Source organism: Leucopleurus acutus (assembly GCF_964270905.1).
Source record: "Leucopleurus acutus genome assembly, chromosome: 3".
Taxonomy (NCBI): Eukaryota; Metazoa; Chordata; class Mammalia; order Artiodactyla; family Delphinidae; genus Leucopleurus; species Leucopleurus acutus.
Genome location: NC_139145.1, coordinates 243,434 through 259,317, shown reverse-complemented (window position 1 = coordinate 259,317; position 15,884 = coordinate 243,434). Strand labels below are relative to the sequence as shown.

At 50.5% G+C, this 15,884-nt stretch overlaps 1 protein-coding gene across 1 annotated transcript in view; it reads left to right on the top strand.

Annotated features, from left to right (window-relative positions):
- Positions 1 to 1,913: 1,913 nt before the first annotated feature.
- SPMAP2 (sperm microtubule associated protein 2) overlaps positions 1,914 to 15,884 on the top strand; it is a gene marked incomplete at both ends in the record, with an annotated part of 29,590 nt that continues 15,619 nt past the window's right edge. Inside the window, 2 exon segments of the mRNA XM_082836484.1 lie at positions 1,914 to 1,924; positions 11,324 to 11,450. Coding sequence (XP_082692610.1) covers positions 1,914 to 1,924; positions 11,324 to 11,450 — 138 coding nt within the window.

Sequence of the window (15,884 nt, the reverse complement as noted above, 5' to 3'; positions counted from 1 at the left end):
CCATCAAACTCCCTATTTTTTAAATATTCTTTTTCATATTCTTTTCTATTATGGCTTATCACAGGATATTGAATATAATTCCCTGTGCTGTATGGGAGGACCTTGTTTATCCACCCTATATATAATAGTTTGCATCTGCTAATCCCAAACTCCCAATCCTTCTCTCTCCCACATTCCCTCCCCCTTGGTAACCACACATCTGTTCTCTATGTCTCTGAGTCTATTTCTGTTTCGTAGATAAGTTCATTTGTGTCATATTTTAAATTCCACATATAAGTGATATCATATGGTATTTGTCTTTCTCTTTCTGACTTACTTCACTTAGTATGATAATCTCTAGGTCCATCCATGTTGCTGCAAATGGCATTATTTCGTTCCTTTTCACGACTGAGTAATATTCCATTGTGTATATATACCACATCTTCTTTATCCATTCCTCTGTCGATGGACATTTAAGCTGTTTCCAGGGTTTGGCTGTTGTAAATAGTGCTGATATGAACATTGGGCTGCATGGATCTATTTGAAATTTGGTTTTCTCTGGATGTATGCCCAGGAGTGGGATTACAGGATCATATAGTAACTCTATTTTTAGTTGTTTAAGGAACCTCCACACTGTTCTCCACAGTGGCTGCACCAACTTACATTCCCACCAACAGTGTGGGAGGGTTCCCTTTTCTTCACACCCTCTCCAGCATTTGTTATTTGTAGACTTTTTTTTTTGAAAGGCAGACTGCCACATGCAGTGCTTCATTTGCATGTGTCTGGAGTCTTGGAAACTTGACTACCCTACATTCTCCTACAAATGGACCTTGAGAGCTTGTTTGGAGGTTCCAGCAGGGGAGCGCAGCTACCCTTGACCGAAGAACTGTCCTCCTCTATCAGGGAAGGTCATCCTCTTCCACCGGGCTCACAGCTTCCGGAGGGACACACGTGGAGTGGAAGGGGATACCCGCCTAGCTGGCCACATTGGCCTCACATCCTTTGTAGACTTTTTAATGATGGCCATTCTGACCGGTGTGAGGTGGTACCTCATTGTGGTTTTGATTTGCAGTTCTCTAATAATTAGCAATGTTGAGCATCTTTTCATGTGCCTGTTGGCCACCTGTATGTCTTCTTTAGAGAAATGTCTCTTTAGGTCTTCTGCCCATTTTTCGATTGGGTTGTTAGGTTTTTTGTTATTGAGTTGTATGAGCTGTTTGTACATTTTCGAAATTAAGCCTTTGTCTGTCGCATCATTGGCAAATACTTACTCCCAGTCCACAGGTTGTCTTTTCGTCTTGTTTATGGTTAAACTCGCTGTTTTCAAATTAGATCCCATTCACAGGAGCTGGGAGTTGGGACTTGAACCTGTCAGTCTGGGTGACACAATTCAACCACAACCCTTCTGGTCCTTGGCTGCCGGTGAAATCGGATTCTGAGCCCACTTAGACCTGCAGAGTCAAGTCTCTGGGGGTCCAGATGCTGCATTTTGGATACTGTTTTCATAACATTTAATTTTGATATAATTTCAGACTTACAGAAAATTTCAAGATTAGTGCCAGAAACTCCTATAGGCTCTGCCCAGATTCACCAATTGGTTCCATTTCGCCCCATTTGATTTGTCACATTCTGTGTCTGTAACTATCTGTACCTGTGTCTACATCTATTATCTGTATACATATATAGATATTTATACGCATTTTTCTGAACCACTTACGACTACGTTAGAAGTGTGATGCCCCTTCACCCATAAACACATCACTGTATATTTTCTAAAACCCAGGATTCTCTTTTATAACCCGGTGCAGTTCTCAAGATGGGGAAATTTCACATCGATACAATACTCATATCCAGCCCACTGTCCGTATTCAGATGTCGCCAGCTGCTCCAATGATGCCCCACTGGGGAGGGTCTTGGTACCCGAGCAGGTTGCCATGGCAGCCAGGTCAGCAGGTGACAGCTCAGAGGAGCCTGGGCTGAACCTCCTAGGGAGCCAACCTTGGGGGAGAGGGAAAGGGGAGAGCACCCCCTTCCCCAAGCTTGGAGATGGTACTGGCCCTGGGGTCAGAGTTTATAGAGCCTTGGGGACCACACAGAGCGAGGTTCCTCTTGGTCCTCTCAGATCACTGGGCGGTGTCAGGACTTGAATACGTCTTTTTGGGGAGACACAATTCAGTAGGACAAGGAGAGCCTACATTCCTGGGGGCATGGGCTTTAGAGGTTAGGCATTGCTGGGCAAGGCGGTGGGCATCTCCCTGGCCCTGCAGGTCCCCCGCTATTGCCCCGTGCACACGATGTCTCCCCCTCGTGCCAGCCCCTCATGCTCCCGGGGCAGACACTGCCTGCCAGACTCTTGCTTCCTTGTGGAGGAGCCTGGCTACTGTTTGCTGCCCACTCCCCACCCTGCCTGGGTGCTGGCATGAATCCTCATGGTGCCCCACCCCTTTGCTGGGGATTGGCTTGTGTGTGGACGTGTGACCCCCTTCTGGCCAATGAGATGTGAGGGAGGTGAGGGGGGCAGCTTGTGGAGTCACCACATTCCTCAGTTCGTGACCCCCCAGCGACATGGACTGATCCCTCCTGCTGCCCTCTCTCCGGTTCTCTCTCTTCTGCCTCTTTCTTCCACTTAGAAGGGCCCTTTTGATTACTCTGGGCCCACGAAGACAATCCAGGATAACCTCCCTGCTTCAAAGCCAGCTGTTTAGAAGCTTAATTCCATCTGCAACCTTGATTCCCCCTTGTCGGGCAACATGACATAGTCACAGGCTCTGGGGACGTGGACGTGGACATTTGTGAGGGGTGTTATTCTGCTGACCACAGAAGGTTTCCTTGCTCCTAAGAGGGAGGCCCGGGAAAATGGTCCCTTTCTGCCTGTGGCCACTGCAGCTTCATGATGAGATGTCTGGAGCAGCTGCAGCCCTGGTGCCATCTGATGACGAATACAATGCAAAAGGAGGCAGAGCCAAGGGAACCACAGAGCAGCAGAGCCGGGAGGCTATGAGGAGGGAGTCCTGCTGGGAGGAGTCCAGGAGCCTCTTTTTGGAGGAGAGAACAGGTTGCCACATTGCTCAAGCCCATCTAGGTGTGTGTCTCAAAAAGACTACATTTCCCAGCTGCCCTTGCAGCCAGGTGTGGCCATGTGACTAAGTTCCACCAATGAGATATGAGCGGAGGGTGGGGAGGGGAGTAGGAAAGAGGGAAGAGATGGGGGGCGGTTCTAGGGGGTCCTGGGGGCTGTCACTCGGGTGTGGCCTGTTGTGAAAGTTCGTCAAGCTGCACACTTAGGAGAGATGCTCTTCAACACTAAAAAGTAGAAAAAGTACCAAGAGGGAGGGGCACAGCCTCATCTCGAGCTGGGCATGGACTGCGCAAACCCAGATGTCTGTGGGAAGAAACGATCTACAATTTTAATTAGCCCGCACCTTCTGGGTCGTGCCTGCACCCGTGAAACCAAACTCCAAACGTTGTCTGCTGAGGCCTGGCTTTCTCCCTGCCGATGCCAGCACCCTTTCCAGGTGCTCAGGAAGCATGCCTCTCACCCTGTCACCAGCTGCTGTGCGAGGGATCTGTGGGCCCTGGCTTGAGCTCTCTGCCTAGACCCTCTGCCAGACCTCCTTTCTGGGGTCTTCCACTGTGGGAGAAAAATAGACTGTCCTCATCAGGGCCAGAGAAGCCAAGGCCAAGAGCAGTATCCTTTTCAGGAAGGACGAAGCTTCTTAAATACGAGTGGAGGACGTTTGCTATTTGAGGCAAGAGCAGATGGCAAGCATCCCAACCTCCTGTCCTGCCACATGGACATACCACACCGGGCCTCACCTACACGTCAGCCATTCTCTCCCGGGGGTGGTCCTGCCCCCAGGGGAGGCTGGGCCGTGTCTGGGGACATCTGTGGTCGTCACGACTCGGGGGGTGGGTGCTCCTGGCATCGAGGCGGTGGGGGCCAGGGAGGCTGTTCAACACCCACAGAGCCCAGGATGGTCCCACGGAGGATGATCCAATGTCCACAGCGCTGAGGGGAGACGCTATTATGTGTGAATAGAACACGCAGCGGATGGGGAGGCCCCACGCCCCATTCTTGGGCTCTTCTCAGATGCCGGTCACCGTCTGGGCCACCCTCAGACCCCCCAGCCTCGCCGGGTCCCCCTGTCCTCTTCACTGCCTGAGTGCGGGTAGGTGGGCCGGGCTGCCTTTCCCAGGACCCCCAGGATGGACTGTTGCCTAGCTTAGGGACCTTCCAACTCAGGAGGAACTAATTTAGTCTTAGTGGAGGGGGGCGTGCAGGGAGCTTTGCTGGTCTTATGATTTTCCCTCCCTGCGTCTCCATAGGAACTGGAGCGCGCTTTGAAATCCAGAGACAGAGGGTTTGGGACCCTGAAGCCTCGTTTCTGCTTCCTCTGGCTCATCCTTTGCCCGAGGTGATGGACATTGCACGGGCGAACCACCCAGAGGTGGGAAGGGCAGCGGGTCCCTTGGCTTCTGTCACAAAACTGCACGAGGCAAACAGCCCCCGTCCCTGGGGTGTTGCCTTCAGAACCGGCACCCATGACTCAGCTTCACCTGGGCTGGGCCGGGCTGGGCTGGGCCCGGGCCACATGCCTGGGCCTGGCCGGCTGCCTGTCTCGCCGTGGTCCTCGTCTCATCCTCCAGCAGCCTCAGCAGACACGTTTCCGCGGCGATGGCAAAGGAAACACACCAGGCAGGGCTGTCCCTTCCACCTCATTCTGTTTGTCCGAGCTCGTCCTGGGCTGGAGAATTGTATTCTGCTTTAGAGAAAGACCCCAAAGTCATGTGACAGAGGGCATGGGGACAGGGAAGGGTGAAGAACTGGGGCCTTTGTGCCGCCCATCTCCCGCGGTCATAAAGTTTTGTAAAAGATGCCACGGTGGTAGATTTAATTATTACAGCAAAATGCAATCTTGCCACATGCAAAAGGGTTGAGGGTTTTAATGCAGCTCAGATTTTCCTTCAGCTTCTCCCTCTCCCTTTCTCCTTGCTTTAGACGGCGTCACCGTGCGGCTCCAGCTCCCACCAGGTGGCCCCTGCTCCAGCCCTTTCAGCACCACTCCCGGTGGTCGTGCTTCTGGATGAGGCTAATCTCTGAGCTGTCTGCTCATCCCATTTCACTTCTCAGATCTATGGGAACGGCTTCTCCCTTGCATCCTCCTGAGGGAAGCAACACTGCCCACACCCCGGCTTTAGCCCAGTGAGACCCGAGTCAGACCTGTAAGAGAACGAATGTGTCTGGTTTGAAACCACTACATTCGGGGCGATTTTTTTTACAGCAGCCGCAGGAGGCTTATACAATGCCACCAAGTGCCAGGCTCTGTGGGGACGCCGGGCCCCAGTGGGGACCCATCACTCCCCTCACGCAGCTCAAATCTCCAAACCCAGCAAGGGAACTGCTGCCGGGAGGCCCACGTCTGGGGAGAGATGTCACCACTGATCAGGAGGAATGTCTGGAGAGGGGAACACACAGCCTTTGACTTATGAATCCCTGTCACCATTTTGGCCATATTCACCTGTACTCTTATGGCCTGACGTATTTCTTCAAATCAAAACATCGACCCGGGCTTCTCTGGTGGCGCAGTGATTGGGAGTCCACCTGGCGATGCAGGGGACACGGGTTCGTGCCCCGGTCCGGGAAGATTCCACATGCAGTGGAGCAGCTGGGCCCATGATCCATGGCCGCTGAGCCTGCGCGTCCGGAGCCTGTGCTCTGCAACGGGAGAGACCACAACAGTGAGAGGCCCGCGTACCGCAAAAAAACAACAAAAAAAACCATCGACCCATTTCTTTTAACTGAATACATGTGAGCAAAAAGAGGTGTATTGTCTCTGTAAATGGAAAACCAATACAGCTTGCCATAAAGAAAGGAAAACATTAAAAAAAGAAAGAAAGAAAAAGAAAAGAAAGAAGGTGTAAAAACTAGTGGATGAAATTTGATGAGGGAAAACAGAGGGTTTGCCTGGTATCAAAGTAGCTCCCTCAAGATGACTTATTAATTTCAAGGGGAACACCTTTACTTGACTGTGGAGGAGCCCGGAGTGATGCCCTGAGTCAGAGGATGGAGGTCACGTCACCAGCAACGGGACACCTGTGCTCTGGACACCACCCTCCCAGGAGGGCACAGCACCACAGCTGCAGGATTCCTGCCAACACATACAGCCTCTCACTGCTCACGAGACAATAGGAAAGAAGCCCAGGATGAAGGATGTCCTATAAAATAACTGACCAGAACTCCTCAAAATCATTCAGGTCATGAAAGACAGAGTGAAGCGTTGTTAGATTAGAGGAGACAAAGGAGACAAACACCCTGCTGCACTGGGACTGGCTCCCGGGCCAGGAAAAAAGAAGCTGTAAAGGACATTACTGGGACAACCTGTGAAATCTGAACAAGAATTCTTGATTAGATAAGGTATTGTATCAGTGCTACTTTTTTCTGATTTTGACAATCATGCTGAGGTGACAGAAGGGAATATCCTGTTCTTAGAAACACACTGGGGTATTTAGGGGTAAAGGGGTGTGCCGCCCCCAGCTTGTCCTCAAACGTGCAGGAGAGAGTGCAGACGGAAGATGAAGCTACCTGCAAAATGTCACAGCTGGCAGGTCTGGGTGAAGGTCCCTGGGAATTCTCAGGAAACTCTTGCAAATTTCTAGGAAGTTTGCAATTATTTCAAGACAACTACAGAACAACCAGAAAGGAGGTGTGCAAACAAACACCAACGAGAACAAAATGAGGTTATTAAATTCTAGCTTTCGCGACCTGTCCCGGGCTTGGGCCTGCTCTCCCTTGGTTAAAAGGGATGAACAAAACTGGGGGAGGTTAAACTTTTGCTGAGACTTTCTTCTTGAGGTTCCCAGAAGGACTGTAGAAGGGAGAGGGGAGTAACGTCTCATCCCCGTATTTGATGTTATTTATCGTGGGACTGTATCCAACTTAATGGCACTGTGAAGACACCAATCTGTGTGTCCTTGCTTTGGGAAACATTCTTGTAGAAGGTGGGAGCCACGGAAGGCTGCTGAGTGAGGGAAGAGTTGTGGCTGATCTCCAGGGAGAACAATTTAGGCTCAGGAAGGCCGCGTGCATCCTTGATCTTTGGTCAAGGGCATTTCCCATCACCACTGAAGTTTGCAAATGCAGCCCCACCTGGAGGCACCACCGCAGGCAGCTTAGCACTGTATGCTGTGGGTACGAGTCCTGTGCAATCTTGGGCAACGACTGCCTCTTTGAGCCTGTTTCCTCCTGGGTGAAAGCGAAACGGGGATGATGATGAAAAAGTCCACCTCGCAGAAGGGACTGTGTGTGTTTTCGGGGGGCGCGGGGGCGGGGGTGCTGGCGGGGCTTTAAGGAGATGCTGCGCGAAGACCTTGGTCCAATATTAACGCCCCGGCGGAGGGACCAACATGCCCTTGAGAGCAGCGGCATCTTGTGTCCGCCACTGGTACTGCAGCCTCTTCCCTGTGCCCGCGGAGCTCTGTTCCAGGTGCCGGGAGTCCAGGCAGCTTCCCGCTGCAGCAGAGCCCGTATTCTAATGGGCTAACAAGACAACAGATATGTTAAAAATGCAATACGTGAGGTCGTGATAAAAGCTATGCAACAGGGCTTCCCTGGTGGCGCAGTGGTTGAGAGTCCGCCTGCCGATGCAGGGGACACGGGTCCGTGCCCCGGTCCGGGAGGATCCCACGTGCCGCGGAGCGGCTGGGCCCGTGAGCCATGGCCGCTGAGCCTGCGCGTCCGGAGCCTGTGCTCCGCAACGGGAGAGGCCACAAGTGTGAGATGCCCGTGTACCGCAAAAACAAAATAAAACAAAAAGCTATGCAACAGCAACAAAATTCCCGTAGATCTAGGTAGGAAAACAAGGAAGCTCTACTTCCGATGGGTGGGTGGTCAGGGAAGGCTTCTTGGAGGAGGTGAAATTTAAGGTGCCTCTTGGAGAACTCATTCACATGAAAGTCAAGGGAAGGGTAAGTGCACAGGTTGGCGTAATAGGGAAGAAACCTTGTATTCTATCACAAGCTAGTCCCTACGGGGATGTTGCCTATCAGCTTAAATTAAACACAATGGCCCATCTCTGGGAACCCTGCCTCCCAGGTAATAAGCATGAAACTAAAACACCTCTGTTCAGCTCCCAGGAAACCTCCCGACCCGGCCCACCTGAGAACGGTGCAGGAGGAAGACATTAACACCTGTCCTCTGGAGGCTGACGGGAACCAGGAAGTGCTTGGCTTTAGTCCCGCCCCTTTCAGTATGGAAGAAGCGTGCACGCTCTCTCAGGGAAGATGGTTCTTTGGGACGCAAGTCCACCGTCTTCTCCAGATCAAGTCGCTATTCCTTGTCCCAACGACTCGATTTATTAGCTTGTCGTGCGGGGAGCAGTAGAAGCTTGGACTCGGCAACGGGGCAGCAAGGAGGCAGCTCCCCTGAAGGGTGATGGAGTAGGGCCAGGGCAGTGGACGGCGGGGACCCTGCAGACCCACCTGGGCCACTTGGACAAACTCACTCAGGACTCAGGAAGGGATGGAGAAGGTGGGTTTCAGTGACGCGTTGTCGCGTAGCAGACAGCCCCAAGTTAGCGACCTAAAACCGCAGTTTGTTACTTGCCGGGAGTCTGCATCCTGGGCTGGTCCCAGTGGGACAGCTGTCTGGTCCACGCAGTGTCTGTTGGGGCTGGAGTCCCCTCACTGTCGGGGTCTAGCTGGGCACCGACCCAGACTTTGGTGTGGCTGCTTGGGCTTCCTTCCAGCGTGGGGGACGCAGAGTGGTCAGCCTACCTCCCTGGTGACCCCTGCAGTGGGCAGAAGCAGAAGCTGCAGGCCCGGGACCTCACGCCTGCCCCATTCTGCTGGCCAGAGCGTCCCCACCCAGATTCAAGGGGGGTTTGACTCCACGGGGGAGCTGCCAGATGGCACTGCCGGCTCTGGAGACAAGCCGCCCACCGCACTGAGAGAGAGCCTGAGTGTCGGGCAGCATCCCTGGGTTCCGGCCCATATTCTGCCTCTGGACGCCCAGTTTCCTTAGTTTGAAATGAATGGATGTATTTCGTGCTTCGCAAAATCAGGGGTGACTTTCTCTGTGGGGCCTGCTGAATTTGGAGTTGTTTAAAAAGAAATTGAGTGGAGGTAAATTGTGAGACAGGTGACTGGTGACCCAGCTGTTCATGTCTCTCCTCCTTCCCCTTTTCTCATGTGACCCTCTCTTTCTCTTTATTGAGGGAGATTTAAAGCAACTGCTGCTTTTCAAAATTTTATTTTATTGAAGTATAGTTGATTTACAATGTTGTGTTAGTTTCTGCTGTGCAGCAAAGTGACTCAGTTATACACAGATATTCTTTTTTATAGTCTTCTCCATTATGGTTTATCAAAAGATATTGAACATGGTTCCCTGTGCTATACTGTAGGACCTTGTTGTTTATCCAGCCTATATATAATAGTTTACATCTGCTAATCCCAAACTACCAATTCATCCCTCCCCCACCCCCTCCCCCTTGGCAACCGCAAGTCTGTTCTCTATGCCTGTGAGTCTGTTTCTGTTTCGTAGACAAGTTCCTTTGTGGATATGTGACCGTCTCTTATTCCATCCACTCATTCATACTGTAAAGAACACCCACGAATGAGAACATCATCAGTAACTTCCCCATCTACAATCCCCACAGGCAACACTGTCCTGACTCCTTTACACGGTCGCTGTTCTCTCCCTCTTAAGAGCCCGTCACGTGCACATGCGCGTACGTGGACGTGCTCTTTCCCCTCAGCTTTGCTCCTGAGCTGTGTCTGTGCTGCTCTGTGGCCATGGCTCATTCATGGTCCCTGCTGTACAGGATCCCGCTTCTCAGGCCACCAGTCTCCCATCCGCTCGCCTGTGAGCGGGGTCCTGGGCTGTTTTCCACTCTTTCCCACTACGAACGGGGCTGGTCTGAGCAGCCTTGCTCGGGTCTCCCGATGGATGTGCTGGGATCAATCCAGGAGTGAAATTGCTGGGCGTTAGGGCAAACCAGTGTTCAACCTGATGAGATGATGCCAAAGTGGTTTCCAAAGCTGGACCAAATCACTCATTGATCCACATCCTCTCCAACATTTGAATGGTTGGCCTTTAACATTTCTGCCAGTTGAATGGATGTGAAATGTGACCTTACTAGTCTCTGTCTTCACTTCCCTGACACCAGGCACCTGCTCCTTTTTAAAAAATAAATAAATAAATAAATAAATAAATAAATAATTTTTGGCTGTGTTGGGTCTTCGTTGCTGCGCACGGGCTTTCTCTAGCTGTGGCGAGTAGGGGCTACTCTTCGTTGCAGTGTGCGGGCTTCTCATTGCGGTGGTTTCTCTTGTTGCGGAGCACGGGCTCTAGGCGCGCGGGCTTCAGTGGTTGTGGCTCGTGGGCTCTAGAGCGCAGGCTCAGTAGTTGTGGCTCACGGGCTTAGTTGCTCCGCAGCATGTGGGATCTTCCCGGGCCAGGGCTCGAACCCCTGTCCCCTGCATTGGCAGGTGGACCCCCAACCATTGCGCCACCAGGGAAGTCCCTGTTGTAGTTTTTCGATTCCACCTACAAGTGTTATATGGTATTTGTCTTTCTTTGTCTGACTTACTTCACTTAGCATAATACCCTCCACGTCCATCCACGTTGTTGAAAATGGCAAGATTTCATTCTTTTTAAATGACTGGGTAGTATTTCGTAGTACATATGTACCACATCTTCTTTATCCATTCGTATGTTGATGGACGCTTAGGTTGCTTCCATGTCTTGGCTATTGTAAATAGTGCTGCTGTGAACATTGGGGTGCATGTATCTTGTTTTTTTCTCTTTTCCAACATTATATTGTGCACAATTTCAAACACATACAAAAGTAAAAGGAAACCATATTGCGTTGTAAACATCAATCTTGTTTCCTCTGTACTTGTAGCCTTCTCTTACCCATGTATCCTCCACTGCTTTTGAAGCACATTCTAGGCTTTCTCTTGACGAGATCTTTCATTGGATCCAGTGATAACTTAAAGAAACTGTTATTCATTGAGCACGTACTGTGTGCCAGGTGCTTTGCACCTGTGGCCTCATGCACACCTGAAGACTCTGGGGGAGGGGCTGGGGCTCAGAGCAGCAGTGGGAGAAAGGGGGTTGGTTGTGATCCAAAAGGCCGGGCCCTGGGAGGGCCAACCCTCCCCGCTTCATGAGGGGCTGGTCTTCTCGCCTGTTCTTCCTGGGCTGAGCTCTGAGAAGCCTGTGTCCATCCCCCTGTCCCATGCCAAGCGGTCAGTGGGGCTGAGGCCAGCAAGCTGGGGCGGGAGTGCTGATGGGTCGGCAGAGTCGGGGTCGCGGCTCACTTGTGTTGCCCCCTCGTCACGGCAGGCGGAAGCCCCAGCTGCAGGAGCCGCTGAAGCTGCCCGCCTTCACGCGGGTAACCTCCACGGGCACCGTGCTGAGCCACGTGGGCTGCACCATCCTGGGCATGAACACGGCGCAGCTGTACATGAAGGTCCCAGGCAGCCAAACCTATCTTTGTGAATTAGTGATTTTTTCTGGATATATACCCAGGAGTGGGATTGCTGGATCATATGGTAACTCTATATTTAGTTTTTTAAGGAACCTCCATACTGTTCTCCACAGTGGCTGCACCAATTTAAATTCTCACCAACAGTGTAGGAGGCTTCCCTTTTCTCCACACCCTCTCCAGAATTTGTTATTTGTAGACTTTTTGATGATGGGAATTCTGACAGGTGTGAGGTGATACCTCATTGTAGTTTTCATTTGCATTTCCCTGATGATTAATGATGTTGAGTGTCTTTTCATGTGTCTGTTGGCCATCGGTATGTCTTCTTTGGAAAAAATGTCTATTCAGGTCTTCTGCCCATTTTTTAATCAAAAAATTTTTTTTTTTTTTTTTTTTTTTTTTGCGGTACGCAGGCCTCTCACCGTTGTGGCCTCTCCCATTGCGGAGCACAGGCTCCGGACGCACAGGCTCAGCGGCCATGGCTCACGGGCCCAGCCGCTCCGCGGCATGTGGAATCTTCCCGGACCGGGGCACGAATCCGCGTCCCCTGCATCGGCAGGCGGACTCTCAACCACTGCGCCACCAGGGAAGCCCCCCACCCAATTATTTTCTTGACGTTGAGGTTTTTGTTAGTTTGCTTTGTCTTAGTTCCTTGATTTCCTTTTTTTTAATTGAATTATACTTGATTTACAATGTTGTGTTAGTTTCAGGTGTGTAGTAAAGTGATTCAGTTCTATATGTATTTTTATATATATATATATATATATATATATATATATATATATATACCCTTTTTCAGATTCTTTTTCATTGTAGGTTATTAGAGGATAATGAATATAGTTCCCTGTGCTATACACTAGGCACTTGTTGTTCATCTGTTTTATATATAGTAGTTTGTATCTGCTAATCCCAAGTTCCTAATTTATCCCTCCTCCACCCCATTTCTCCTTTGGCCATAAGTTTGTTTTCTATGTCTGGGAGTCTATTTCGGTTTTGTAAATAAGTTCATTTGTGTCACATTTAGATTCCACATATCAGTGATATCATATGGTATTTGTATTTCTCTGACTTACTTAGTATGATAATCTCTAGGTCCATCCATGTTGCTGCAAATGGCATTATTTCATTCTTTTTTATGGCTGAGTAATACTCCATTGTATATATGTGCCACATCTTCTTTATCCATTCATCTGTTGATGGACACTAAGGTTGCTTCCACGTATTGGCTACTGTAAACAGTGCTGCTAGATGTTGACTTGTATGAGCTGTTTATATATGTTGGATATTAACCCCTTATCGGTCATATCATTTGCAAATATTTTCTCTCATTCGGTAGTCTGCGTTTTAATTTTGTGGATGGTTTCCTTTGCTATGCAAAAGATTTTAAGTTGAATTAGGTTCCACTTGTTTGTTTTTGCTTTTGTTTCCTTTGCTTTAGGAGACAAATCCAAACAAATATTGTTGAGGTTATGTCAAAGAGTGTCCTGCCTGTGTTTTCTGGTTTCTCCTCTTACATTTAGGTCTTAAAGGTCTTAAACTCCCTTTTGAGTTTGTTTTAGTGTATGGTGTTAGAGAATCTTCCAATTTCCTTCTTTGACATGTACCACTCCGTGAAGAGACCGTCTTTTCTCCTTTGTATGTTCTTGCCTCCTTTGTTGTAGATTAATTGACCGGTTAATTAATTGCGTGGGTTTATTTCTGGGCTTTCTGTGCTGTTCCCTTGATCTGTGTGTCTGTTTTTGTGCCACGTGTCTAGATTTTTCGTTTTATTGTCTTTTGATGATCAGAAGAAGTAAAATTTAGCACGGTCATTTATGATTAGCATTTTTTTTTTTTTTTTTTTGCGGTGCGCGGGCCCGTTGCGGAGCACAGGCTCCGGACGCGCAGGCTCAGCGGCCATGGCTCACGGGCCCAGCCCCTCCGCGGCATGTGTGATCCTCCCGGACCGGGGCACGAACCCGCGTTCCCTGCGTCAGCAAGAGGACTCTCAACCAGTGCGCCACCAGGGAAGCCCTGATTAGCATTTTTGTGTCTTGTTCAATAAAAACCCTTTCCTACCCCAAGGGCAGAAAGATGGCTACCTTAATTTCTTTTCATAAGTTTTAAAGTTTCGTTTTGGCCTTTAAATCCTGAATTGATTTAGAGTTGCTTTGGAGTGTGGTGTGAGGTAAGTGTGGTGGAAAGAATAGCGGTCCCCAAAGAAGCACCCATCTTAATATCTAGCCCCTGGGAACCTGTCACCTTCTATGGCCGAAGGGATGCAGACGGTGAGGCGGGCAGACTAGCCTGGTGGGCAGAACTTAATCCTGTGGGTCCTTAAAAGCTGAGACCCTCTCCCGGCTGTGGTCAGAGAAGTGAGAAGAGAGTCTAAACATGAAGAGACAGGCCTTGTCTTGAATATGGAGGAAGGGGTCTGGGCTGAGACATGAGGGGGAGTCTAGATGCCGTGAGCAGCCCTCCGTTGACAGCCAGGAGGAAACAGGGACCCAGTCCCGGTACTGCGAGGAACCGAACTCTGCCGACCCCCAAAGGGGCAGGGGACTGGTCCTCTGGAGCCTCAGGAAGGAGCCAGCCCCATCCAGTGAGACCCATCTTGGACATCTGACCTCCAGAACTGTCAGATGTTACATCCCTCCCGTTTGAGCCTCTAAGTTTGTGGTGATTCGTAGGCAGCAGTAGAAGAGGAATTCAGAGGGATCCCGTCTTATTTTCTGCTGTCTGCGTGCCCCGGGCCCAGCACCTGCAGTGAGATGTCTCCCAGCTGCTGCCCCTGTTCTCTTTCCATCCAAGTTCCAAATGCCCGTCAGCCTGTGCTAGTGCCCCTTCATTTTCTGCCCGGTGACTCTCAGCTCCTGGACTGTGATCTTCCTTGCTTCTTTACTTGTCTGAGCAGCAGAGATGGACCCTGGCTCTCCTTCAAGGGCTGGCAGAGCTCTGGCCCCTGGAACGCCCTCTCCTGACCCCATATGAGGGCCTGGCTGGAAAGAGGGATGTGGGGCTACGGTGAAGCCACACCCTGCCCCTCCTATGTGACTGTGGGTGGGGGAGGCCACGTCTCAGCCTCCCTGGAGCCCGGTGCCCAGTCTGCACCCCGGGCTGTGACCAGTCCCCTCTCCTGGGGTTGTCATGGGGACAAATGCACTGCCTGATGGGCTCCCTCGTGCAGGATGGCAGACGTGGTCGCAGCTCGTCGGACGTGGGTCTAGTGAGCCATCTCGTAGCTAAGTGGCCTTGATTGTTTTAGTGTCTTCTTAAAAAGATTTTTATCGGAGTCTAGTTGATTTACAGTGTTGTGTTAGTTTCTGCTGTACAGCAAAGTGACTCAGTTATACATATACACATATCCACTCTTTTTTTAGATTCTTTTCCCGTATAGCTTATTACAGAGTGTTGAGTGCAGTTCCCCCTGTGCTATATATTAGGTCCTTCCTAGTTATCTATTTTATATATAGGACCTTGTTTTTTATAAGCAGGCCTCACTTTTGAACAAAGATTTTGTATGGGACTTTGCAGTGATGACGGATCTCTCTGGTGGCAACAACGTGGAACTTATCTTTTTGTGAGTCACTGCGTGCCAGGTGAGGGTTTAGGACACTTCACAACGATGGGATTTCTCGAGGATCTCCCAGATTGGACCAGACGCTCTGTAAGGCCTTCCTGTCTGGGACCCGCACAGAGGTGATGGCAAGGCCACACCCAGGGGCAAAGCATCAGGGGCACGGGGGGCCTTAAATGATGCATAGGGCACACCCACACAGAGGGTTTGGGGGATGTGGTCCTGTGATGCCCTGAGGGGGTTTCCCAAAGGCTAGATCCCGGGATGGGGGGGCGGGAGTTGGGGCGGTGAGGACCAAGCAACTATCCTAACAATCACTTTCTCACTTTTTTTTTCTTCTTTTTTTTGGCCGCATGGCTTGCAGGACCTTAGCTCCCTGACTAAGGATCGAACCCAGGCCCTGACAGTGAAAGCGCTGAGTCCTAACCACTGGACCACCAGGGAATTCCCATGATCACCTTCTTCTGACCATGCGAGACAGCCTGTTTTGGACACCAGCTATGGCTGAAGTTACCTCTCACGAGATGCTGGGGCTGGAAGGGTATGTATCAGGGCGCTTGTGGCTGCGGGGAACAGAAAGCCCAGCTACAGCTACTCAGCCTTCAGAGAACGATTTGTGTCAAGGAACAGGAAGCCCAGACACAGAAGGCTCCGGGGTCGCCAAGTCGATGCTCTTTCAGCTCACGTCCTTAGACTAGCAGGTCTCATGGTCCCGATGGAACAGGGAAGAACAAATCTGACTCCACGTTAGAGCTGTTTCTTTTGCTTTAACCTTTGTGCCCTGTTGCCTGTGCTTAGTCATGCTGGCTCTGCACCTTTTGTACAAGAATGTTGCCTGTAGCCTGAAATATACAGGACAGCCC